At 43.9% G+C, this 25,927-nt stretch overlaps 1 protein-coding gene across 4 annotated transcripts in view; it reads left to right on the plus strand.

Moving 5' to 3' along the window:
- The window catches only part of MOR1 (ARM repeat superfamily protein), a 73,384-nt gene that overhangs the window by 20,826 nt on the left and 26,631 nt on the right, over positions 1-25,927 (plus strand). For 2 of the 4 annotated variants that reach the window (XM_086824912.1, XM_086824914.1), the window contains exons 12-27: positions 14,523-14,659; positions 14,785-14,850; positions 14,965-15,085; positions 15,234-15,280; positions 15,459-15,530; positions 20,734-20,826; positions 20,971-21,076; positions 23,381-23,493; positions 23,701-23,788; positions 23,883-23,983; positions 24,072-24,179; positions 24,638-24,743; positions 24,830-24,909; positions 25,183-25,332; positions 25,526-25,601; positions 25,802-25,926. In XM_086824912.1, the coding sequence (XP_086681038.1) occupies positions 14,523-14,659; positions 14,785-14,850; positions 14,965-15,085; positions 15,234-15,280; positions 15,459-15,530; positions 20,734-20,826; positions 20,971-21,076; positions 23,381-23,493; positions 23,701-23,788; positions 23,883-23,983; positions 24,072-24,179; positions 24,638-24,743; positions 24,830-24,909; positions 25,183-25,332; positions 25,526-25,601; positions 25,802-25,926 (1,589 nt within the window). Of the gene's footprint in view, positions 1-14,522; positions 14,660-14,784; positions 14,851-14,964; positions 15,086-15,212; positions 15,281-15,458; positions 15,531-20,733; positions 20,827-20,970; positions 21,077-23,380; positions 23,494-23,700; positions 23,789-23,882; positions 23,984-24,071; positions 24,180-24,637; positions 24,744-24,829; positions 24,910-25,182; positions 25,333-25,525; positions 25,602-25,801; position 25,927 lie in introns of all 4 variants that reach the window. The other 2 variants (XM_086824911.1, XM_086824913.1) reach the window with 1 other exon arrangement.

The following is a 25,927-nucleotide window of genomic DNA, read 5'->3' on the forward strand; positions in this document are numbered from 1 at the left end:
TGTAATTGATGCTGGTGAAGAAGGTGATACCATTTCCCTTGTATCTCATGTACAAATTAAGAAAGTAATGAAAAAGAGTGTTTGCGTACTTGATTTTTGTACAGGATCATGTTGAGAAAAATAATGTACATGTAAGCACTCTTAGTAATGATAGGTTGAAATTCTTGCAAGAGTATAAAGCTTTCCCAGGGTTTCCTTCATCCTCTTAAGACTTTTGTCACGAAGAATTGCGACAAATTGGAGATTTCAACACTCTAAGCACTTCCATCGTGAAGACTTCCGTTGTCATCGACTCTACTTGCATTCCCAGGGTTTCCTTCATCCTCTTGAAGACTTTTGTCACGAAGAATTGCGACAAATCGGAGATTTCAACACTCCAAGCACTTCCATCGTGAAGACTTCCGTTGTCATCGACCCTACTTGCAATTGGTAAGCTTTTATGCTTAAATATGGAAGCAAGTAGCCGGAGGGAGGAACCGGATTACAAGATCACATACCCTATGTAGTGTTCTCTTGTCTTACGTGCTCTCTTGTAGATTGTTGCTACGATGTGTTGGTGGAACAATAGAGAGCAGATGGTAGGGAACATGGGCACTTGAGAGGGTATTGTGAGTTGCAAGTTTACACCGACAACCACTTGTTTGCAATATTGTATTCATATGCATTGGTATGGAAATCTGGTCAGAAATGCCTATGACACTATGTACTTGATTCTCCCAAGATCAATATACTTTATTTGAGGGAGGGGCCGGCCGTTTTAGCTCACTGTGTGTCTCTTGTCAATTGAGTAAATTACTTCTTGTATTGAGCATGTGTCCATCAAATCTTAGTGTATTTAAGTGTATTGATTAGCATTGTGCTCAATCAAGTTACACGCACGATGTGTAGTGATGTATATCTAGATTGCTTAGATAGTGGCTAGTGCTTTCGAGAAGTATCAAGCTCTCCATGATAAGTTCCAGAGGATTTTTCTTTGGGACAATCTCCGTTCCCAGCTCCCTACGTCTAAACTGGAGGACCACAAGATAGACCTCTCGCATCCAGTTAATGTTTCTCCAAGGCAATGGAATCGGAGTTGGACTGCCAACTCCAAGAGCTGTTGTAATCTAGCTTCATACGCGCTAGTGTGTGGCCATTTGCAGCCCCGATCTTGTTCGTCAGGAAAAAGGATGGTACTTTCCAATTGTGTGTAGATTATCGTGCACTCAATAAGAAGACTATCAAGAGCAAGTTCTCGATGCCTCGAATAGATTACATTTTGAGAGGTTGAATGGGGCCAAGGTGTTCTTGAAATTAGATTTAAAGAGTGGGTATCGTCTGGTTATGATTGTTGAGGGGGACATCCCTAAGATTGTCTTTCGTACGGAATGGGTCTACTATGAATTTGTGGTCATGCCTCTTGGCTTGATGAATGCCCCAGCCACATTCAAGCGCATGATGATGCAGATATTCTGGGACTTGATTGGAAAGTGTATGCTTATTTTTTTTTGGACGACATACTGGTATTTTCAGGTATTGTTGAGCAGCATGACATTCATGCGGAGAAGGCTTTGAAGTTGCTGGAAAGCAATGAGCTCTATGTCAATGAGAAGAAGCTGGAGTTTTATCTGTTCAAGGTTCATTACCTTGCATGTATTATCAGTGTCGAGGGGCCAATGTGACCGTCGAAGATGTTACCCGCTTGTTCATTTGGCATTGGTATGTGATTGGTGGGATTTCTAGGACCATAGTGTCAAACCGAGATGCCAAGTTTACCAGTCATTTCTAAACTTGACAATTTTGGTACTAAACTGAACTTTTTCAGTGAGTTTCACTCACAAACAGATGGCGAGATAGTCATGTCAATGATTAGCAAGATAAGTGGGAATCATATTTGCCTTTAGGTCAAGCAATTTCGAATGATTCGTTTTCTTCAGCTATTGGTAAGACTCCTTATGAATTAGAGTTTGGAAGAACATTCCAGCCGCTATTGATTGAAACCTCATCTTCAGTTCCTCAAGTGAACAGATTGACGGAGTCTTACCTAAAGATTCAGTCAAGGATAGGCTGGCTAAAGCGCAGGGGGTCTACACTCGATAGGCTAATAAAGATCAAAGGGATGTGAAGCTCTCGGAGGAGATTGTTTATCTTCGGATTATGAAGCATCAATTGAAACAAGTGGACAAGTGATGCCGAAAGTTATCTTTATAATGCTTCGGACCTTTTTCTATCCAGAGAAAAATCAATGAGGTGTCAATGAAGTTGAAGTTATCTTCGAGCCGTACTATGTACGATGTGTTCCATGTGAGTTGGGTAAAACCCATAGCCACAGGGGACGGCGGGGACAGAGCCTAGGAACGTTGGGATGCCGAAACGGGACGGGGACGGACGGACGTCCCCCGACGGGCGTTTCAAACAGGGGACGGCGTAGGGACGGGGGACGGCCTGTGCGGGGGACGGTAGAGAGCCGTTGCGCCTGCGCCTGCACCCGTTTCTGGCCGTTGCGCTTGCCTGCCGCCTGCCTGCCTTCGTAGCCGTTTATGGCTGTTGGGCCTTGGCCCTCTCTCTCTCTCTCTTGCCCTTGAGGCTTTCCTCTCTCTCTTGCTCTATCTATATAAGAGCCCACCTCTACAAGGCTACAAGCACACACAAGTTCATTGCTCATTGCTCATTGCTCATTGCTCAAGCTTTCAAGGCTCAAGCTCCTTGAATCTTCTCTCTTCCAACTTCCAAGTTCCAAGCTCTAGGGCCTAGGCTCTCACGGTCTCACCTCTCCCTCAAGCCTCTTGAGTCTTCCAACTTCCAAGCCTCTAGGCTCTCTCTCTCTCTCTCTCTCTCTCTCTCTCTCATTCCTCAAGGCTCTCTCTCTCTCTCTCTCTCTCTCTCTCTCTCATTCCTCAAGGCTCAAGAGTCAAGCCATCTTCAACCATGGCATCCTCCTCACGTGCCGGGGCTTCTCGTAGAAGGACAACGGGATGGACATGGTGGGAGGATGTAAACTACACCACATCTGTTCATGGAGGCGGTTCTCGGCCATGGGTATGCAAGCTTTGCCCATACTGGCGAGCGGGTGGCGCCGACAAAGTGCGAGCCCACCTCTTGCATGAGAGTGGGCATGCCCACCTCTTGCATGAGAGTGGGCATGAGGTGAGGTTTTGCACGAATGTCACGCCTGAGAAGAGACGGGAACTTCTTGACAAGCTTAGCGTCTACGAAGCGGTCGAAGCGACAAGAACGACACCACGAGCGGCCGTGGATCCCGCGACGATGGGGAGAGGAACTCAAGCCTCTACCATGGAGTCATGTGGTGGATCGGGATCATGCACACCATCACCTTCGCAATCAAGTCGGAATGTTACTCCATCCACGACACCGGCACCCTCCATCTCCACGGCCTCTCAATCATTACGTGGCCCACGGCGACAATCTACACTTGGGGAGAATTGGAACCCCAAGTTGAAGGAGGTGGTGGATATGGTGGTGGCCCGCTTCTTCTTCCACGACCACATTGCCTTTCAAGCGGCTAGGTAAGTGCAATCTATCATTGCCAATTCATCATTCATGTTTTCATCATCCTAGTCCCCTTCTCATTAGTAAATTACTTTCTTGAATAGGTCGGAATACTTTAAGGTAATGGTTAAGAAGATTGGGGAGTATGGCTCAACCTATACGCCCCCCTCATCCAAGAGCTTGCGCACTACATTGCTCGACAAGGAGAAGCGCATTGTAGAGCAAGCGGCCGACAACACAAAGCGGCAATGGGAGAGGAACGGAGTCTCCCTCATTGTGGATGGATGGAGTGACACCCGCAAGAGGAGTATTCACGGCATGGTTGCATATTCCCGTGGAGAGATGTACTTCATCTCATCTCATGATGTATCCGGCACTGGGAAGAGCGTGGATGTGCTTGCGGCGGAGTGGGCTACCACCATGGAGATCGTTGGCCCCGAGCATTAGTGGGCTTTGTTGCGGATGGGGAGCCTTCCAATAGGGCGGCGGGAGCTATTCTCCAAAGCATGTATGGACATGTCACGGTGTCCTTTTGTATGGCTCATTGCCTAAACAACCTTCTCAAGGACATCGGGGCATTACCATGGATCAGCCCGCTCATTGAGGAGGCCAACACCATGGTCTCCTTTGTCCTCAACCACCAAAGACTTCGGCATGAGTTCAACAAGAGGTCCTGTCTCTCTCTCTCTCTCCTCAAATATTCCGACACCCGGTTTGCCTACAACTTTCTCATGTTGGGCCGGTTGAAGGATTGTAGTGGTGCTTTGAGGGGGCTTTTCCTTAGCGACGAGTTTGTCGCCATGCAAGAGTCCCATACAAACACTGGCCAAGAGTGTAGGCTACGGGCGGATGACGCCTCTTGGTGGGAGCGTGTGAAGACCACAGATGCTATGGTGAGGCCCATAGTCCACCTGTTGAGGATTGTAGACGCTATGCAGCCATGCATAGGCAAGGTCTACGAGGCCATGGATCGCATGATAGAGAAGTTGAAAGACTTCATGCCTGACGAAGACAGATACGAGGAGATCCATGCCTTGTGTCTAGGAAGGTGGAATTCCTACTACTCTCCATTGCATGCAGCAGCTTATGTGGTGGACCCAGAATTCCAAGGCAACAAGCAGGAGAGCGACCAGGAGGTGAGCGCTGGATGGAGGATCATCTTGGATCGTCTTGTGCCTGATGCATCGGTTAGGTGCAAGATCAGGACCAGCTTTCGATGTACAGGTCATTGCATGGCTCCTATGGCTGTCATGATGCATAGGTTGACCGCTCCAAAGTTGGTGCTGCTCTATGGTGGGAGGACTTTGGTTCAGATGGACCGGAGCTGCAGCAGCTTGCCATCCGCATACTTAGCCAGGCCGTCAGCTCCTCTTGCTTGGAGCAACTTTGGAGTACCTACAGCCACATTGTCTCTAGGAAGAGGAACCGACTCGGGGTAGAGCGTGCCAATGACCTTGTCTTCGTCAGCGCAAACTTGTGAATGCTTTGCAAGAGCGTGACCAAGAAGGCAGATTCCTTCACCGAGTGGGAGATGAGTCAACAAGAAGAGCAACGGGAGGATGAGGTGCAGGAGCAGCATGCCAGTGAGGATGAGACTGAGGATGAGCTTGATGCTTCTTTGGCAGCCGCACAAGCTACCCATGACCATGAGGCGAGCACTTCACGTGGATGATCATTCATGGATCATGATTCATGGGCCTTACTACTTAGCTCTAGCCTCTAGCCTCTAGTCTTCAGCACTTTTTTGTCATTGACTCATTTGAGTCCGTCCTTGTATTTTGTCTCCTTAAGGCTTAGTCCTGACTCCTGAGTCCTGACTCTTGAGTCATGACTCATTTTGTATCTACTTAATTATTAATATGACTCAAAATCTTACCATTTTAGTGTAAATTTGTGCTCATTTTGATGTACTTCCAAAGTAGAATAAGTGCAGAGTAGAAAAATTTTAAAAAAAGTATTTTTTGAGTGCCGTTCCCTCCCCCGTCCCCGTTCCCTACTTATGGCCGTCCCCCGTCCCGTCCTCGTCCTTGTCCCCCGTCCCTTGTGACTATGGTAAAACCATATGCAAGTCTAATCCCTTAAGAGATTAAAGACGAACTGGAACCAGACATTGTTGACAAAGCTAAAGTGATGGTTCTCAAGTAGATCCTTCTGCACTGCTTCAAGCACGGCTCCGACCGAGGACAAAGACAGTTCTTCACGAAGTTTCAAGATCGAGGGACTCGCGAACCGGTTTGACTTGACCAAGAATTCTTCGATGACTATTTCGGCTTTATTGATGGACTATTTGCAGGTTACGCAGCTTCCATCAAGTTAAGCAGAAGGGGATGTTACATGTGTTTTGCACTTGGATGCTATGTGGACATATGCATACAGTAGGTGCAAGACGTGGAGTGGAAACTGGTCCCATGTGAATCCTAGTTCGGGATAAGTTAGCTAGGGTTCCACTCTAACTGATCGAGGTCAGGTGTACAAGTCTTGTACATGGTCTTGGTCAGGTGTGCATTGTCCTGTACATGAAGCAGTGCCAGTTTGTACCTTGAGTCTCCCTTTGGAATGTTCGGGGTGCTCAGCTTGTAGCCAGATACCAGGTGTCTGTGTAGATGCATGTAAATTGCATGTAGAGGAAGGGGCAGCTGTTTCGGCTACCCCAAAGTAACCCTTGCTTGTAAAGGAGATACCCCTTGCGGGCCAACCGAGGGGCCATGGAGGCCGATGGCCAATGCCTAACAGCCACTAGTGGCTGGGCATGCTGTCGGCTAGGCTTGAGGGGCTTGGGCAGCAAGGTGGCCAGCCCTTGGGGCTTGGCCGGCCAGTCGGTGAGCGGCGAGCCCTTGGGCCAGTCGGCCTGCCGTGGACAGCCACACTGGTAGGCGGCCAGCCTCAATGGGCAGGCTGGACAGCAGTGCACAGGGCGGCCAAGACCAAGTGTGAAAGCGCATGATTAAAAACATTAGAAAATAGGTCGTGGAGAGCTTTCTGCAGGCCGACTGCTGTTGGAGCAAACCGACTAGTAGTACATGGCAATATAAATAGCATAGGCATGAAAATCATTAGGCATCTTAGCATTCAGAAGGGGTTGCTGAAATCCAAGGGCTAGGACAACCAAGGGAAGCTCTTGGCCAAGGTGAAGCTGAAAGGTCAAGAACCAGATTATTGTTTACAGATTTGCGTCATTCTAATAAAGCAAATACACCATTCGTGGTGCCCCAGGGCCCTACAGAGGGTATTTTGGGACCCAATATTGTGTCCGACTTCCCCCTCCCTCCGCCCCCCCCCCCTCTCTCTCTCTCTCTCTCTCTCTCTCTCTCTCTCTCTCTCTCTCGGAGAGTGGTATACCATCTACTTGGAGCTGATGTTGCTCCCATGTTTTTATGTTCTTAGTATTCCATGACGAGTTTCCATGGACAGTTTTGTATCACCCTAGTGAGATAGCTATATTTATGTTTTCTTTCTGTTTTATTTTCCATTCCATGATGAGATATGCCATGGACATCATTGTATCACTTTGGTCTCATAGGCCCATTGGGTCTTCAGTAGATGCTAAATATATCTTTCTTTCTTTCTTTCTCTATTTTTGCACTTGTCCTTCTATCTTGTGCGTTATCTTCGTCGTGAAAGGTTGCTGAATTCTATCCATTGAAGTTATCCATTGATACCCTTTGCAACTACTACTATCCAAATGATGAATTTCAATAGAAGAGATCAAAGAGTTACCTTGTAGTTTTGTAATATGTTTGGAGGTCTTAACACCCGAAAACTTCTTCTTCAAGCAATCCTTGTAGTGATAATCCGGCGGATTGCACTTGAAGATAAGTTGTTCTTTTGTGCCGATGCTGCTTGTTTCTCGTTAAGCGTTCTTGTTACGTCCCAACCTTCCTAGGGCTAGGGTGGGAAACATGTGGACTAACCTAGGATTGTTTGAAAGTCGTATGTGATCTTCAAGCTCTTGGGCACATGGGACATGCTTAGAATTTGATTCGAAGTTTTATGCTTGTCCTAAAGTAGATGTGAGTATCTATTGGTTATATTGGAAGTACAGAAGGACTTGTTTACACATTAAGTGAACTAGCGTTTGTCGACAACTTATGCAAGATGCCATTTGGGATGATTGAGGAGTTGTGCTATGGGTTTGTGGTAGGGTTGTTATGATAGAGCTTGTTGCACTTTGTGATTGGTTGTCCAATTAGGATCAGCTCTTGGACGAGAGTTGAAATGACAGTAAGTAATTGGATATTTATAGCAAGTTATACAAGAGGAGTCTTACATTGGCTTAGATAAGAGACAGTAGACTTGACTTGATGCTTCCCTCCTTTCAAAATACTCCATATCTGGAATTGGAAATACCTAAGTCTATAAGTATTTTTTAAAACACCGTATTTTATCGTATCGTATATTCTCGTACGGGATCGTACTTGACAATTATGACGCCGGCTAAGGGCGCTAGCAAGAGGAGGTCTAGATTGGCCGTGGGATTGGGATAATAATAATAACTAGGGGCTAATAATGGCTAAGAGCTTATAGATAAAGCAAGAAAGCTTTATAAATAAAAGCAAGCCACTTATAGCAAGGTTATTACTATATAAGTGACTTGGGGTCACTTATTAGACACAAGAGATCTAGTAGCCGCACAATAGCTTGGGGTTCCCATGGGGCATGTAGGATCTCTTGACCATGGAGTTGTCAGCGGGTGATTCGGCTTGGTGGTATATGACGTCAGGTTGAGGTCATCAATTGTTAGATCAGGATCTCCTCGTAGAACGCTCCTGATACAAGACTCAACTTGCAAAACAAAGCCAAGCAACGTGAAGGGGTGGCAGGCTCGACTCACCTATCAACCTTGACAGCCGTGGGTACAATCCACAAGTCTTGGTTGTCCCCATCGAGCCATGAGCTGAGCTAACTAGCAAGACGTACCGACCAGTCTCTACCTCGGGACGTCCCATACTGCCACGGAGCTACCCTCGCAGGCCTCAAGGCTGTTGCCAGTCTCGGCTGCATAAAGTAGATTCAGACTCTTGACCATAGAGCTCTCACAAAGACACGCGAGACTCTATGAACTATTGACTAACCTTGGCCACCCTTTTATAAGCTCTTGGTCGGTCATCGGGTGTCTACACTTGGATGCCCGCCCGTCCATACTTGGGTGTCCGCCCGTTAATCTATCCCTAGCCCAGCTCGCCAATTAGTCTGCCTAGCCCCAAGCTTCCCCAAGCCCCGAAGCTAGTCTTGTGTGCGTGTAGCACACGGTAAATACACTGTGTGCACATGACACTGCAAACTGTCTATGTGCTCGAAATATTCTTTCCATCATTCGGTTGAAGGTAGACGGAGCATTGGTAAGACCAAAAGGCATCACCAAATACTCATATAGTCCAAAGGTAACCCTGAATGCGGTCTTGTGAATGTCCTCTGGAACAATCCTGACTTGGTGATATCCACTCTTCAAGTCAATCCAGCTGAAAATAGTGGCTCCATCCAATCTATCGAGAATATCATCAATCCTAGGAATAGGAAACCAGTTCTTTACAGTGATCTTATTAAGAGCCTTGTAATCAATGCACATACGCCAAGAGCCATCCTTTTTTTGAACCAATAAAACTGGGGAGCGCTAGGTCGAATCAAACCCTTTTTCAAAAGCTCTGTCACACTGGTTGCAAAATGTCCTGATAAACCAAGCCAAGAAGCCCAAACCGCCCCAAAGTAATGCTGTACCTAGAGAACTTCAACATCAAGATGATACTCCACCAGAGAAGAGGCAAGCAACTCTTCAAAGCTTGGGGCAAAGTGGCAAACCAACCTGTACTTATCCACTTCGATAGCGGTGCTACCCACCACTACATCCATCCACGAGTGGTTGAAGCCATGAACCTCTCTTCAGATAGGTTCAGAACTCCTATCACAACAGGTGCCGCTTTTGAAGGAATGTCAGCCGAAGTCACTCCCATTTTGGGAAAGCCCCGCTTACAGATTGAGGATTATGTGGATCATGAGAACTTTGTAGTTGGGTAAAATTAGACATTGTGATGTAATTTTGGGTATGCTTTGGCATAAGAAGATAGATCCGGCGATTGATTGGGTTGGAAATAAGATTAGGTTTTCTTTTAAAGGCAAGAATGTAACTTTTGATGTAGGAGTTCCTAAAGCAATAAAGCAATCTATTTCCTCGTACTTGATATTTGTAGGAGATCCAAAGGAATCTGAGAGTGATGAATCACTTTCAACTCTTGATCATGGAAGGAAAGACTCCTTACAAAAACTTATGCACATAGCGCAAGTTCTTGAATAACCATGATTCAATAGTCTTGGTATAAGAATAGGCGGGTATACTTGGAATAGCGTGAATATCTGTACACACTCCTGTTATGGACATAAAACTAGAGGACCATCAAAACCTTAAGGACCATCAAAAGATACATATTGGATATTGTCGCATAACCGTCTTGTCATGGAATTTGACAATGAATCCCAACATGTAAACTTAATCTAGATGCTCTCTATCAAATATCCGTGTAGCCACGGCGGCAATGTGTAGTCAACTATTCCTCAAGCTTGCATATGCAGATTAGTCTTGCCTATCAAAGCCCAACAATGAAAACAATGGTCATTCCAATATCTATAGGGTATTAGGTTTATGTCTTGCATGGTACAATTCCATGACTAACTCGTGTGTGTGTGTGTCCACAAAATTCTTGGAGTAGAAACTCCTGTGTGTACCAAGAACAACTTTGTATACGAGCAAAACAAGATACAGTACTATGCTTCTACTATCGTTCCATATATAGCATGTGTCTGGTACAAACGCATACCTCTTAACATGCAGGTTCAAATCAGGGATACGACAAAGCATGTGCATTGAGTCGTGCAAGTACACCTTTGATTCCGTACACTAGCTTGTCCTACTTCACCTTGAGATGAGAGTCAAAACTTACCCCCAAATCTGTGAAGAACAATCCAAACTTTTGCGAGAAAAAGGAAAGAAAAAGCTCGAGAGAAGAAAGGGTTCGTGGAAACCCACTTGCTGGTGGACTGCTCAGGAAAAAACCCTTGCTATTTTTTTTATATCCTTTTTCTTAGTGGCCAGGGAAGTTTTTAACTGTGCTTTTTTTTTCCCAAAAAAAAAACAACTGGCGGCCTAAGAAAGCAACTCGGCTTGCTTTCTTGGTTGCCTACCTGTGCCATAGAGAGAGAGGAATATGTCATGTGCACGCTAGGGGAAAGCAAATCGGCGAGCTAGAGTGTAATATGTTGTGGGCGGACATGTGCATTTTGGTCCACTATTGATAGCGTGTGCTTTTTGGGGGTTCCTTCCCTATTTATTGGGGGGAGGGGTACCAGCTCTGGGCACACACGGACGGATGGAGCACAGGAGTGGAGAGCGCGTGGAGCAAGAGCACCATCGCACAAGAGGCCAACGTCCTTGGGGGACAACCCCTGGTGGTAGAGTACATTGGATGAGGACGATGGCAGGTCACTCATGAGAGCACGACGCTGTAGCTCGTGGCTCGGTGGGGACGGCCTAGTGTGTGAGCCTTGCTCATGGCTGTCATGGTTGGATGGCGAGTATGCCTGCACCCAGATATGTTTCTTCCGCTTTGCCTTCTAGGGTTAGGGTTTGTTGCTTTGTCTTGCTTTTCATGGCTGTTTTGCAGGTTTCCTTCTCGGAGAGGTGTCGGGATTTGACATCAATGACAGTAGGCTCGTGTCATTGGAGACCTCGCTAGGGTTTCTTAGGTTTGCTCTCTAAGTGTAATCCTCATGGTTCTATGTCAGATAATCCTTGGGCATGGTCATGTTAGACCTTTCTGGGATGTTGCAACATGTCCTCGCTTCTTGTCTTTAGAGGTTTTTGGGCTCTTGCATTACGAATCACTTGCAGGCTCACCACTCTTTTTGATTGCAAGGGTATCATCAAAATAATTGGCATATTTGTAGATATTACCCAGTGAGTGTATGTACCTTGGAGAACCTCATTACAGAAGGCGGAACATGTAAACCAACATAGGAGATTCCTTAAGGTTCATGAGGTCTTTGAACTCTTGGGAATAGTTGTCCAGGCTCTTCTTTCCTATCTCCAATTTAAACCAACTGTTAATAGAGGCAAACTATGTTTTAAACACAAGCTGAAATTCAGCCCATGTTGGCTTCACATGGAGGTCCTTCCACTAGATGAACGCCTATGCTGAAGGATAATTTGAATCTACTAATACACTGAGCATCAGTGTATTTATATAGATTACAAAAGGCGGTCTATTTCCCAAGCGAATTGTTTGAGTAAAGCTCCTCACGCTCTTTTTTCTCAACCGTGACAAGTTCTGAATGAAATGAGAATTGCAGAGGAGGAGGATGATTTCTAGCTGTGGCTTGGGCAGCCTCGGAGCGTAGCTTTGCGAACTCTGTGTAAATCAAGAACAGTGGAGTATAGAGAATCCACAAAAAGGAGATGCAGGAGGTTAAGGAGCAGGTGAAAATTGTCTAGAAGACAGCGGAGGCTGCACATAGCCCATATATTGTTGATACGGCTGAGAGTATTGAGAAAAAGCAGAGTAAAGATTAGGATCAATACTAGAACTTGCGATAGGAACCAACTGTCCCAAATATTGAGATAGCACTTGTGGTGTAGTAGTCGTATGAAATTGTTCTGGGTGGTAACCTCTGCAGACTGCACATCACCACCCTCATGCATAGAAGGTAGGGTTGTCGACTGTGCACCATAAACGTCTATAGGTACACCGGCCATAGCTTGTTGATCCGCCCTGAAGTAGAGGTGTGCAGAAGTTAAGCAAACATGCAGGAAATCAAGAAGTTAAGCAAACATGCAGGAAATCAAGAAGTGCTGAGGGCTGAACATAGTCGCTAATATTGGTTAGATAGCACGAGCTCCAGCTTTTTGCAAAAGCACAACTCACGGAGGTCGACTTTCAGTCCATGCATTAAGCATGCAGGCTTTTATGGTGGACCTGCTGTTGTACGGCCAGCTGTATGCGGCCAGTTAGACAGATATCCCCTCATCACTTGTGTGTATAGACAGTGTTAGACAGCAATGAAAGAGCATGTCCAGCACGCTACAGTCCAGCCCTTCATCTCTCTTTCTTCCACGCGCTCTTCCTCTAACAAATACCCCTCTGCATGTGCTAGGGTTACCTTTCCTGTAGTCGTTTTTCAGGCTGAGGTACTACTGTTCACAGCCATATACAACCAAAGCCTCCAAAAAAGCACCAAAAAAAACTCTACGCCCAATCTTAAGCGCATAGGATTCATCCCTCTGCAGAACTTGATTAGTTCTCTGTATGACTCAGCAAAACAGTCCAAAATTCTTCAGTGCATGAAAATGACTAAGACCCAAGGTGTCATCCGCAAGCAACGCATACAAGGACTGTCGGGAGAACAACCAAACGTACACAGACATAGCAAAAAGCTCTTGCTTTTTTCATAGATATACAACGATTTCAAAAACCGTTTGAGTTTTTCCATAGATATATGACGACTGTCTGAGGATACCTAACCATAGCGTCTTCTTTGCTCACCTATGACTTTGCTATGTCTTCTGCCGTAAGTGTCCCCTATCACGAGGCCTTGGAAGATGAATAGCAGCCCATAGATTAGAACTTGGAAGACCCAGTTCCTAGCTTAATTCGAACAGGTTTAGCTTTGATACCAATGTAAATCCCCCTAGGCTAATAGACCTTACGACTAAACATAAACAAAAGGGAAACAAACATAGACACTAGCATCTAGCTCAGTGCGGAACCATAGAGTCATTCAAGCTCACCCCTGAGCACACAGGATAGTAGCATCCAAAACATGGCTCTACGTGCAAAGTCCATGGTGTCCCACTCCACCTGAACACACCCATCAGATGTAAGCACGGAGTAGTCTCAAGGCCTTGAGTCTAGGTCTGAGCTGCTCTCCCTCAAATGGACTCATAAAGGCACTTGTATAGGCCTCCTATACACACCCATCAAATGTAACCACGGAGTTGTCTGAAGGCCTCCAGTCTAGGTCTGAGAAGCTCTCCCTCAAATTGAGTCATTAAGTCACTTATATAGGCCTCCTACAAACCAAAAGCCAAATATAGCACATTTCTCATAAAAGCTACTAACCCCCACTTAAGATGCCTAACCCCAAGCTACAGTCAACCTAACCTGAAGGTCTTAACCCTAATTAGCCTTGGGACACAACACTAGCCATGGGCAAAAGCCCCATTAGAGGAAATACTAACGAGGGTCAGTCAAGTCAGGTGAATGTCAGGTTGAGCTGTTGCTTGGAGGTGAGTGAAGAACTCTTTTTGTGTGTTGTGTATCGAGCCAACATATCAAGGTTGAGATATCTGGTTTAGCAAGTTTGTACCTGTTGACGAGGAGTGTAATACGTATGCAAATATATGTTGTAATGACCCTTAGCCATTGAGTTGATATGTATACTCCTAACAGCATGAATTATTGGCCCATCCTGCATGCAAATGGTGCATATATAAGGCCTCTTGATATCTTTCTCTGTGCAACCCTTACATTAAATACTTTTCGTCATGATTCAGCCAAAAACCTCCAGTTACAGGAAACTACTTCACAACCACCCTTTATGCACGTTGGTGATGTGGTATGAAGATGTGATAATTGATCAGTATTGATTTTGAAATTGCCGTAGTGGTGTTTAAAATAGAAGTCGCTCTAAATACGTATTTCATTATTGACTATCATACCTGCTGTTTGGTTTGATATATTAAGCACACACAAAGGGAGACCTGCCCACTGATATGGATGTGTGGGTCCATCTAGTCTTCTTGACGGCCCATGCTGCACATGGGACAGAGCTCTGTCAATGTGGATTTTCTTACATTCAGAATAGGAAGTTTCAATGCCAGCTACTTTTCCATAAGTGCCTTGTTAATAATGGATCTATGAGTAGTTCTGATCATGGTATGGCCTTTAGACTCAGTAGATATAGGGTAGAAGTAGGAAAGCACCGATCATGTTTTTTTTGTCAAGCTAGCTTGAGTATCTGATTACTGAAGGTATGACATTTCCCTGCAGATGTTAAATTGGCCACAAAAAACAAAGTTCCATCAGTTCGGTCTTTGACACTATCCTGGATCACAACCTGCATAGAATCAAGTCCGAAGGCAGTTATCTTAAAATTGCACAAGGACTATATCCCTATTCTGATGGAGGTGGGGAGGCTCTGCACATAGTACATACAATGCAATTTTGACATTCAGTTTACTTTTCACTCAGGCTCCACACTATACATTTCATTCTGTAGTTCTCAAATTTTTACTTGCTTATGTATCTACAGAGTTTGAATGACGGCACACCTGAGGTTAGGGATGCTGCTTTTGCTGCTCTTGCAGGAATAGCAAAGGTGCAAACTGTCAGTTTGAATGGTTGTACTGTGTTGTGCACTTCAAACATTCATACCGTCTGCTAACTAGATTAGTTGCTGCCCTCTTTAAATATTTTCCATTTTTGGTTGTAGATGGTTGGAATGCGACCACTAGAGAGATCTTTGGAAAAGCTTGATGAAGTGAGAAAGAAGAAATTAACAGAGATGATTGGTTCCGGTGGGAACGGACCTGTATCAACAGTGCCCACACCAGGTCCATAGAATGCACGTGTTGTACCTCTGTGTTTATATTTATTAGCAACTTAGTCTTTCCTTATTTAAGGCATATTCTTCGCTCCAAAGTTAAAAAAATTGATATACCTAACCTAATTTACTTCAAGGTGGAACTTTATCATTTGCAGTTTCAACAAGGGGCCCAGTTGTAGCAAGTACAAATATGTCATCAGAGGTAAAATGGAGCCTGTTGTCATGTATTTATTTTACAAGATAGATACTTTGTGCAATATATATATTGTTTCTGCAAAAACTTCCTGTATTTGGGTGTGGATCTTCTTTGTCAGTAGTTTATAATGATTATCGTTAGCTTGGTTAAACCTGAATGTGATAGAAATCTATATTTTGTGCAGTTATTAGAAGGTGGTGTTGCAAGGAAGTCTGCTGCAAGCATGCTGTCTGGGAAGAAGCCTTCTCAACTTCTGGTAAGGTGGAAGGAGCAAACACTTCGAAAGAGATGTTATGAATCACTGCAGGAACTGTAAAACCAGAGCACTTCCCTTGCATATTGCCATGTTTTATTTTAAATGTGTTTCTAGATGAGCTGCATTTCAAATTCAGTACTACAACACACCAAGTTTACTCTATTAATTTGCTTAATATGGTGTGTTGGTAAGAGGACTTCAGTCTTCAGGGCATGAGAGTGCTACATCTTATGGTAGACTTGGGTTTTGCTCTCTTTTCAAGAGTTCTGTGAGGAGTTTTCACTGTGTTATTTCTGGATCATCTTTTACGGTTGATATGCGTGCTAGTGATTTAGCTACTGAAGACAAATTTATTGTAGGGTTGTCAGCTTGTGGTTTCGGGTTGAGGGAGATAGTAATGTGAAGAGTGGAAAAGACGCTTGTTTCTCATCTTTTCTCGCCTGAGTGTGTAGTTTTCCCTCTATAAATTCTGAAATTTAGAATCAGCAAATAGTTTTCCTTCCAACAGTAGACGCTTTACTTCCTTCCCTTCATCCATGGCAGAGAAGCTTCAGTTTGATAAAACCTTGTCAGACCATGAGGGGCATCCTTAACTCAAAGGGGACCACGTGGAGTTCGAGTAGGGAGAAGTCGAAGAGGTCGAGAGAACCCTTCGAAGAGCTGATGACAAAACTTTGGGCTGATTTACAAGTTGATAGGGTTAGGTGTTACTTATCTAGAGGCTAGTGGTTGGTTTAGCCACTATTGCAGGTACGGTTGTATAGTGGCTTCTTCGTTCACGTCGGATGCTTTTGCGGCGAGAAGATGGAGTAGGATCTTATGTAAGCATGTATACCTCTTAAAAACACTTTGCAACATAGGTTTGACATGTGGCATATGTAGTGGCAGCATATGTATACACCCCGGAAAGGGGACTCTCCTATACAAAGACCATCATTATAATGCTATGAATATGCCCTATCTTTTTAAGTTCCTCTCGTGTCCTCTTGCTTAATCACTCTTGTAAACCTTGTGATTAATTCCTAATATCCAACATCTGGTATCAGTGCTACTGTCTTGCCACTTTTGTGCGACTCCAGTCCGCCTCTATCAGTTTTCATTGCCCCTATTTTGCCGGCGGCACTAGTGTAGATAGGATCACCACCATCGGTAGACATTGGGACAACCCCGCTCAGCCCACGCCCAGATTGGATGGTGCTATGTTTTGCCTTGCTGCTCGTCTAGGCTTTCCGCATTTCCGATCTTGCCTTGGCAGTAGGTCCTCTGCACTCCTTAGCAACTCCACTTCGCCATAGTCATCGGCTTCTCTAGGTCTTGTCCATCACTGTCAAAACTTTGAGATATTTGGTTTTTTGTTTGGGGCTTAATTAGAGATCTCTTTTTGGATTAGGCATCCACAAACCATTCAGAATTTAGTGCAAATCTAGGGACTCTTGCATCAACGCAATTAACTATGTGGAGCATTGTTTAAGCTCATTCAGGTGTACATCTTGTTGTTGATATACCTTGGCAATCGCACCTTACATCCAATCAAATCGCGGTGCCTTGTGTGCACGATCCAATTGCTTGCTCGTACTTTCTCACAAGTCTGATAGTGCACAAAAAGTTTCCATTCATGGGGGGACTTTCTTGTTTCTTGCACATACATGTGCTTTGGGAAATATCTTATTGTGAGGATGAGAGAGAGGATCAGATATCTTTGGGTATATATATGCTCATTGAGGATATGCTAGATGGGTCTAACTACTCTTTGTGGAGCTTTATGTTGAAAAGTTTATTAATAGCCAGAGGCTTATGGGAGATTATCACTGGGGAGGAACCTCGTCCTCAATCTCGTCCGCCCTTGGCAACAACTCCTCTTTAAACTTATGCAGTTTTTCAAATTGTAGCTGGACTCTTAGAGGTTACTGCACCTCCTATTGAAGAACAACATAGGTGGGACTCTAGGGATGCCCAAGCCATGTTCATGATCGCTCTTTTCGTGAATCCATGTATCATACCTAACATCCGATCTTGCAGCTCTGCCAGGCTTGCGTGGCAGGTCTTTGAAGCCATGTTCCAGTTAGAGTCATGTACTTGATGCGTAGTTTGAAGACGCTTTCAGTCGGATTACTTTTGAGTTTCATTGATATGATTCCTTGAGAGGGCTTTGTCAAATCGATGGGCATTTGAGTTGATATTGGCACCAGGTTCAGGCGAGGAGCTTCACAATTTTAGACCGAATCTTAGGGGTTTTACCACCTGTTAGGGTGGCTGGTAGTTAGTACTCGATTGGAACAGTTTATTGTTTTGGGATGATAGAGTCTATGTACTAGATTGTGCTGAGATTAGGAAAAGGATTGTCATTCACATGACAAGGACATGCTAATCGCATTGCTAATCTCTGAAAGGCAACAGAAAAAAAGATGAATTAGGGCACTAGCCAGGCTCAAGTGTATGCAAAAAAACCCCGGCAATACAAGAGGTCAAGATCACCTTTTGATGGGGCAGCCTAGGGCTTGCCAAGATATTTACCCTTTTTGTACATTATTAATATACCGAAAATACAGCTCTCTCTCTCTCTCTCTCTCTCTCCTCTCCATCTTTTGTTTATGTTTTGCATCATGATGTTCATGGAAAGGTGTAGGGCTGAAAGAAGACAGAGAGCTTCCGCACATGTGACATGAGGTTCCTGGAAAGGTGTTTATGGCTGATAGAAGACAGAGATTTCGTGCATGTGACAAGGATCTTTTTTGAATTGCATGACTCTTCTACTTCACGTCATCCGAGGGTACAACAGATCTATGATTTGTAAAATGGATCTTTTACTGGCCTAAGATGAAGGCGAAAGTCGAAGACTATCTGGTGAAATGTGATCAATGTCAGGTGAATAACCTAGGTGCCTAAGTTTGGAGGGTTGTTACATCCTCTCGAGGTTCCTTTGGGGAAATGAGAAAGTATTTCCATGGATTTCATTGTCGGATTGGCACGAACCGGTAGAGGGCATGATGCCATCTCGGTGATGGTAGACAAGCTGACAAAGATGGCAAGGTTTTTACCTACGAGGTTAACCACGAGAGCAACTATTTTGGCACAACAATTTGTTAAGCATCTTTTCAGGTTGTATGGGTTGCCTTGCCTTGTGACATGGTGAGAGGGATTCAAAGATTTTTGCACGCTTTTGGTAGGTAAATTTCAAGAGATTGGAGACTACGTGGAGTATCGGTTCCTTTGATCATCCTTAGACCGTTTGGCAGACAAAGAGGGTGAATCAGGTTATTGAGGATATGCTTTGTGCATACGTCTTTAGGCGATCATGTGATTCGGAGATGACATCCTAGGGTTGAATTTACCTACAATATTTGGCTATTGGTTACAATTGGTTTATTTAGTAACTATATTGGAGCTTAAGGGTATTAGGATTGATGCCGTTATAAATTTCTTAGTAGATATGTAGGAGATGCTAATGGGAATCTATCAGAAGCTCTTAGGGTAGAGCACGGGTTTATGCTAATAGGAAGCGTTCATTGAGGGTGTTACCGCGAGAATGCTAGTTTATCTAAGGATTGCTAAGAGTTTTGAGACGTGGTGGATGGGAAAGGTTAGGAAGTTGTTTCCTTCGGGTTGGTGAGGTGGCCTATGAGCTAGAATTGCCTTCTAATGTGAAAGTTCATCGAGTTTTTCATGTGAGTAGAATCAAGGAGAAACTGGGGGCTGAGGATAACGTTGCTACATCCCAAGTGCAGGTAGAGGTTGAGGACTCGTCCTTTGTTACACGTGAGTCGGAGTTTATATTGGATTCCAAGAAGAAGGAGCTTAGGAATAAGTTGAGTATTAGATCAAGTGGAAAGATAGGGCGATGGAGGACTCAACTTGGAAGAGAGTTCCTAGTATAGAGTGGAGGTTCCTTGACTTTGTTTCCTAGAGAGGAAAGGTCTTAGGAGGGGAATTGTGTTATGTACCTAACGCTTATCTTCGGGATTAGGTCCTAATTTGGGAGGGTTGGGGAGCCTTGAGATTGGGGGGAATGTTGCAGGCAGTTTATAGATCTAATTATTATTAATAATCCATCCTATTTATGATTGGATGGTTATTTATTGCGACAATAGTCACTATACAAGTGATTTATGTGTTATACTATAGTACTTGATAGCTGGTCTGTGCTTGGAACATAGTAGTCTTACTCTTGCCATGGACATGGCGGTTCATAGGCGGTCTTGTTGAGGGTTGCTTGGGACATGTTTTGGTGGTATGGACGCCAACAAGGCTGGATGGCTGGCTTGGCTTGTGGAGAGTGGAACCTTAGCCCTTTGCTTAGGGGAGATTCCGGATTCTTTTGCCCAAGAAGCAGTTGATGTTGAGATCTGTGTCCATGTGGCACTCACATGTGTGATGTACATGACATGAAAAAAGTCAAAATACATTCAAGATTTGATAATCTAGACATAAGCAAATGCATCACACATGTGGCAGTCACATGTGTGATGCACATGACATGGAAAAAAGCCAAAATACACGAGATTTGATAATCTAGACATAAGAAATCAACATCTTTCAATGTTGACATGCGTATCTCTCATTAGACAAGGCAATTCATCGCCTCACCAATTCTATCCATAAACTCGTAGAGGACTTTGGTGTGATGCCATCCATATCAGTAATGGGAAGAACAATATAAGTAGGCTGAGCTGCCTTGGCAAGAGCTTGATCCTCCACCTACCTAATGTCTCTTGTAACTGCATGTACCTACGCAACTGAGTTAGGCTGCTCACAAATGGTCCACAGTATCTTCTCTTGTGAGGTATTAGAATTCAGTAGTCCTTGGCAAACTCTCACAAGCATCTCAACCACAATAAGAATGTATGTTTAGAAAGCTTGAGTACATAATACATTGCGGCTGTTTTGTTTTGTGCTTTTGGATACGAGCTATGCTCAATATGCATGAGTTCAACCACTTATTTGATTTGTTGAAGCCTGTTCTCTAGCCAAAGTGTAGAAGTGCAGTAATTTATCCCTTTGGCTTTTATTGTTGGTTTAATGTATTGGAAATTGAATTGTCCACTGTTTATGACATATACTTCTTGTAAATGGGTAGTCTCTTGAAACTATCGACAATTGGTATCCTTTCCTATGCTTGGAAAGAAGATGGTTTCAAAATGTCCTAGTTTTATTTTTCAATAGATGCTGGTGAATTTTGTCAGGTGTTTGTTGTGTTATCATGCAGCAACCAAGCAAGAAATTTGGAACTTCTAAAAAGGGGGAAGGAGGAGGATCTCATGGGAAGAGTTCCACTAGCGATGCTGCTGAAGAGATAGAGGTGATTGTACAGTTGGATTCTTAAAAGCAAGTTTTGGAATTTTTGGTTAGGCTCATAAACTTGATGCTAGTAGCTATCTGCATATTTGTACTCACTTGCTATGTTGTTCTCTACAAAATCCTTGTACTTCTATTGTAATTGCAGCCTGCAGAAATGAGCCTGGAAGAGATTGAGGCAAAGGTGGGAGGCCTTGTTCAGGTTGATGTGATTACTAATCTTAAGAGTTCTGTGTGGAAGGAGCGTCTTGAAGGTCAGCGGTGTTTTCTTTTTTGAGTGTATGTGCAGGTTTTGTTGCTTATTAATAGTTCAATGATTACATGGTGTTGAGCTTGAATATTTGCTTGAACAATCTTTCGGTTCTAGTACCATTTAGCCCTATGCTGTTTGGTTTTATGGTGTTTCTGTTACTAACGTGGTTGATATGTCCATGGGATGTGCTTGTTTTGTATAAGAGTGACCTTTCTTTGTGTTGGAAATTGGGGGCCACTTCCCGGGAGGTCACCCATAAGTGTTCACGGGAGTGCGCGCTTAACCTCCACCACTCTAACCCTATCCAAGCCACGAAAATTGGTGGAGGAGGGATGATAATGGCCCTAGTCTTCTATTATTTATGTATGATCTCATTATCCTTGGCACTATGTAGGTGGTATATAGACGGCCAAGGCATGACCTTCCAACACCCTCCCTCGATGGCCGAGACATAGGGTAACCAGAGGCCGTGTTCACACTTGGCTCAGAGGTTTGCTTGCTCTCACAGAGATGTCACCCGGCTCTTCCAGCATATGCCCGCCTACTAGTGATTACTATGGGCATACCAGCAAAGCCTTCTTAGTCGTATGTGCATTCGGCCTTCATTCAGCTCCATTGAGACTCGAGAGGAATTGGCAAGTCGACTAGCTTCGCTAACAACATCCCAAGATGCCCTCCCATTGGGGGCCACTTCGCAGCAGGTCACCTATCCCAGTAGTGTTTACGCCAGTGTGCACCACTCTAATTTTTTCCAAGTCATGAAAATTGGTGGAGGGATGATAATGGCCCTAGTCTTCTATTATTTATGTATGATCTCATTATCCATGGCACTACGTAGGTGGTATGTAGGCGGCCAGGCCATGACCTTCCAACACCCTCCCTTGATGGCCAAGATGTAGGGTACCCAAAGGCTTTGACGACACTTGGCTCAGAGGTCTGCCTGCTCTCACAGAGATGTCACCAGGCATATTCTAGCATATGCTCGCTTGCTAGTAATTACCCCAGGCATACCAGCATGACGTAGCCTTCTTAAGTTCTTAGTCGTATACGCATTCGGCCTTCATTCAGCTCGACTGAGAGGAATTGGCAAGTTGACGAACTTCGCTAACATCTTAACGTGCCCTCCCTGGATCTGATACCATGTTGGAAATTGGGGGCTACTTCCCGGGAGGTCACCCATCCCAATAGTGTTCATGCCACTGCGCGCTTAACCTCCATCATTCTAATCCCTTCCAAGCCGTGAAAATTGGTGGAGGAGGGATGATAATGGCCCTAGTCTTCTATTATTTATGTATGATCTCATTATCCCTGGCACTGTGAAGGTGGTATGTAGATGGCATGACCTTCCAACACTTTTGTCATCCTTTGTTGCACTCTAGTTTTCATGTTTATTATTATTTTTCTCGAGTTACAATAGTTGAACGCAAAGTTCACAGCCGTTTTCAACCTTCCCTTCCTCCTTTTTTCCCCTCACTTGATTCCTTGTAGTTTTTCCAAGTTGTCAAAGAGTCATGCAGAAGCGATTAATTTAACACCATCAATATAGGTACTGATTGATTAGACTGCATGCAATGGAACACTCACTCATACTTGACACGGGCACTTGGTCCAAGGCGTGGAGACTTTGTGTTATTAATATGATAGTGAAGAACTACAAGCAGACTTGGCTAAGAAGTGCAATACCTGGCCATGCTCTTTGTGCATAGACAGATGGGGAATATGAGCAACTTGCCGCACCTGTATCTGTCAATTCGAGCGCTTGCATTTTGCTGAAATTTCGGCTTCCTGAAGGTCAATCTGATTTGCTGCTAGTATTGGCTGAATTTGGGTGCCGAAGGGCTGCATACTTCTGCTGCTGGGATGGAGGGGAGGATGATAAAGAATCAAACCTGCTTCATACTGATTCACTTGTGGTTTTATCCCAACACAAGTGAACAGAAGTATCCAGATAAGTGTCCAATGCTCACAGTGTCCACCAACACTTCCCTTCCATTGCTCTTCGGTTCCCAGTCTGCTCATTTTCGTAGGCCTTTTGCCACTGGGCAGTCATTATCCATTCATAGGTGTCCTCCTAACTCAACTGTTTTACCATGAACATTGTCTAGTTATGATGCCTGTATTTGAGGGCTTGAGGCCTGATGCATGTGCTACTGGGTTTTCTGGTGTAGTATTTGTGCTGTTTTAGTTTGTTAAAAGTCTTTTGCTATCGTGTCTTTGTCAAAGAGCTTTCAGTTTTTGGTAATCTTGGATATATTCCAATCGTATGAAGGTATATAACTGAGTGGTTTCTTATGGCCTTTTGCAGCAATGGTTTGTGTAAAGGAGATCGTAGGGGCTTTAGGAGAAATTGATAAACATACAGAAATTCTTGTTCGTCTGTTCTCTGTGTTGCCTGGATGGGCTGAGAAGAATGTGCAGGTAAGACCTGAAAAGTATGAGAGTCCTGTAACCATCAATGATTGCCTGTATGATGTGTTTGAATCCACCAAAACACGTCTTTAATTCCTTTAACTTGACTGTCTGATGCATACTTCTAGGTACAACAAAAAGTAATTGAAGTTGTTTCTGATTTAGCCGAGCGCTCCTCATCTTTCTTTAACTTGACTGTCTGATGCGTACTTCTAGGTACAACAAAAAGTAATTGAAGTTGTTTCTGATTTAGCCGAGCGCTCCTCATCTTTTTCAAAGCGATGTGTTGTGCTATGCATAGTTGGTAAGTGGGTGCATGCTGGATTACACAGTTCCTGCCTCAATATTTTGAGTTCTCTTGTTGTTTAACATGGCTGCTGCTTGTTTAATGTGAGCAGGTGTGGTTGAAAGAGTGTCTGATATAAAAACACGAGCTCAGGCAATCAAATGTCTAACTGCCTTCTGTGAAGCCGTTGGTCCAGGATTCATCTTTGATAGGGTAACCGTATTCCCCTGACCTGAGGATTTTACTTTGACCGTTTTATATATAGTTTCACTAACTGGAATTTGTTATACAATGTTTGTAGCTGTTCAAAATTATGAAGGAGCACAAAAACCCTAAAGTTTTGAGTGAAGGCCTTCTCTGGATGGTGACAGCAGTGGATGATTTTGGCATTAGCCACCTGAAGTTGAAGGTGAAGTATGAATTTTTGGGGAAGGTTTTGGCATTTGCCACTTGAAGTTGAAGGTGAAGTATGATTTTATTGGGAAGGTTTGGGCATCAGCCCTTTTAATTGAAGTTTAAATCACAATGTGTGTCTTTTTGATGAGGTAGTCACAAAGTTCACATTTTCAGTCTGAACACATGCGAACTGTGAAGGTTGTGTACCTGTGTGTGTGCATACATGCGAACTGTGAAGGTTGTGTACGTGCATGTACCGGTGTGTGTGCTTATACATGCACACAAATCAACAGGCGTGTTAATGAAAGTTGTGTATTGCTTTGTATAAGCAAAGGAGTTTGATATGCATTATGCTTCAAATATGCTATCACATTGCTAGTTGATTGGGTACTAAATTTTCACCTCTGATTGGTTGATCAGACATGCACTGATTTTTTTTATTTTTATTTTTTTTTTTTGGGGGGGGGGTAGGATGTCATCGATTTTGCCAAAGACGTTGGATTGCAGTCTAGTGTTGCTGCAACCAGAACTGCGGCAATAAAACTTCTTGGGTTGCTTCATAAATTTGTGGGTCCAGGTACCATCTTTATTTTACTTTTTCGGCAGTGCCTCTCAAATTTTTTACTTTTTTTTTTGATTCAAATGATTAGCTTTTTGGCACAGATATAAAGGCATTTGTGTGTGATGTGAAGCCGGCGCTCCAAAGTGCATTGGATGCTGAGTATGAGAAAAATCCCTATGAGGTAAGACAAACAGAAACCCACCACCCTAAGTCACACGCATACGGTCGGGTGCACGTGGAAAAAAGTGGTAGTGTTTTGCTTCTTTCTCACTTTCTCTCAGTGAGGTTAAGGGGGAAAACACAAGGCACTTGCATGTATAATCAAGCAATGAGTAAAACACAAAACACTTGTCCACATTCACTTAATTCTTAAACAACACAATTGCGTTATTCGAGTGCTTGATTGAAGGCTGAAGTACTGGACTGAGGCCAAAGAGATTTTTGTTCAAAACAGGGAACTATCATGGCTCCAAAAAGGACAATTCGGGCTGCTGACATAGATGAAAGTGCTGGAGGGGTGGGAAGTGATGGCTTACCCCGAGAGGATATCAGCTCAAAGTTGACACCAACTTTGATAAAAAATCTTAGCAGTCCAGATTGGAAGGTGGGTGGTGGTTCAAACAATAACTTTGTGTCCTGTGGGTAGGGGTGGGTCTTTGTTTCTTGATTGTCTATCTTTCATACTAGAAGTGATCAGCTGGGGGACAGTTTTTTTTAAAAAAAAAGGACTTTCATGTTATAAAACAGTGCACAACAATTGCTCCAAAGCATTGATGGTATCATCTTTCCTTGTTCAGATTCGTCAGGAATCGATAGAGAGTGTCAACAAAATTATTGATGAAGCAAATAAAAGAATACAGTTGACAGGGACAGGTATTGCTTTGCAATGTTACTTTCAGTTTTAGGTCTAGAGTCCAGCAACATGGCCGTGACAAGTTATGTACCGGAATCGGTTTATGATGAAGAGGATCCTTTCATCTTTTAAGCATGAAAGTATGTCTTAGCAAGCAGTTAATTCATCTGTATTACATGATCTTTTATCTGGTTTAATTTAACTGTTTAGCAATGCACAGGTGAAATGTTTGGTAGTCTGAAAGCGCGCCTTTGTGATTCAAACAAGAATTTAGTGATGATGACTTTGACTACTCTGGGCAATTTAGCTTCTGCAATTGGTCCTGCAGTTGACAAGAGCTGCAAGG

The sequence above is a fragment of the Cibotium barometz genome, chromosome 31 (genome assembly GCF_041138505.1).
Source record: "Cibotium barometz isolate CiBa-2024 chromosome 31, ASM4113850v1, whole genome shotgun sequence".
NCBI classification, from domain to species: Eukaryota; Viridiplantae; Streptophyta; class Polypodiopsida; order Cyatheales; family Cibotiaceae; genus Cibotium; species Cibotium barometz.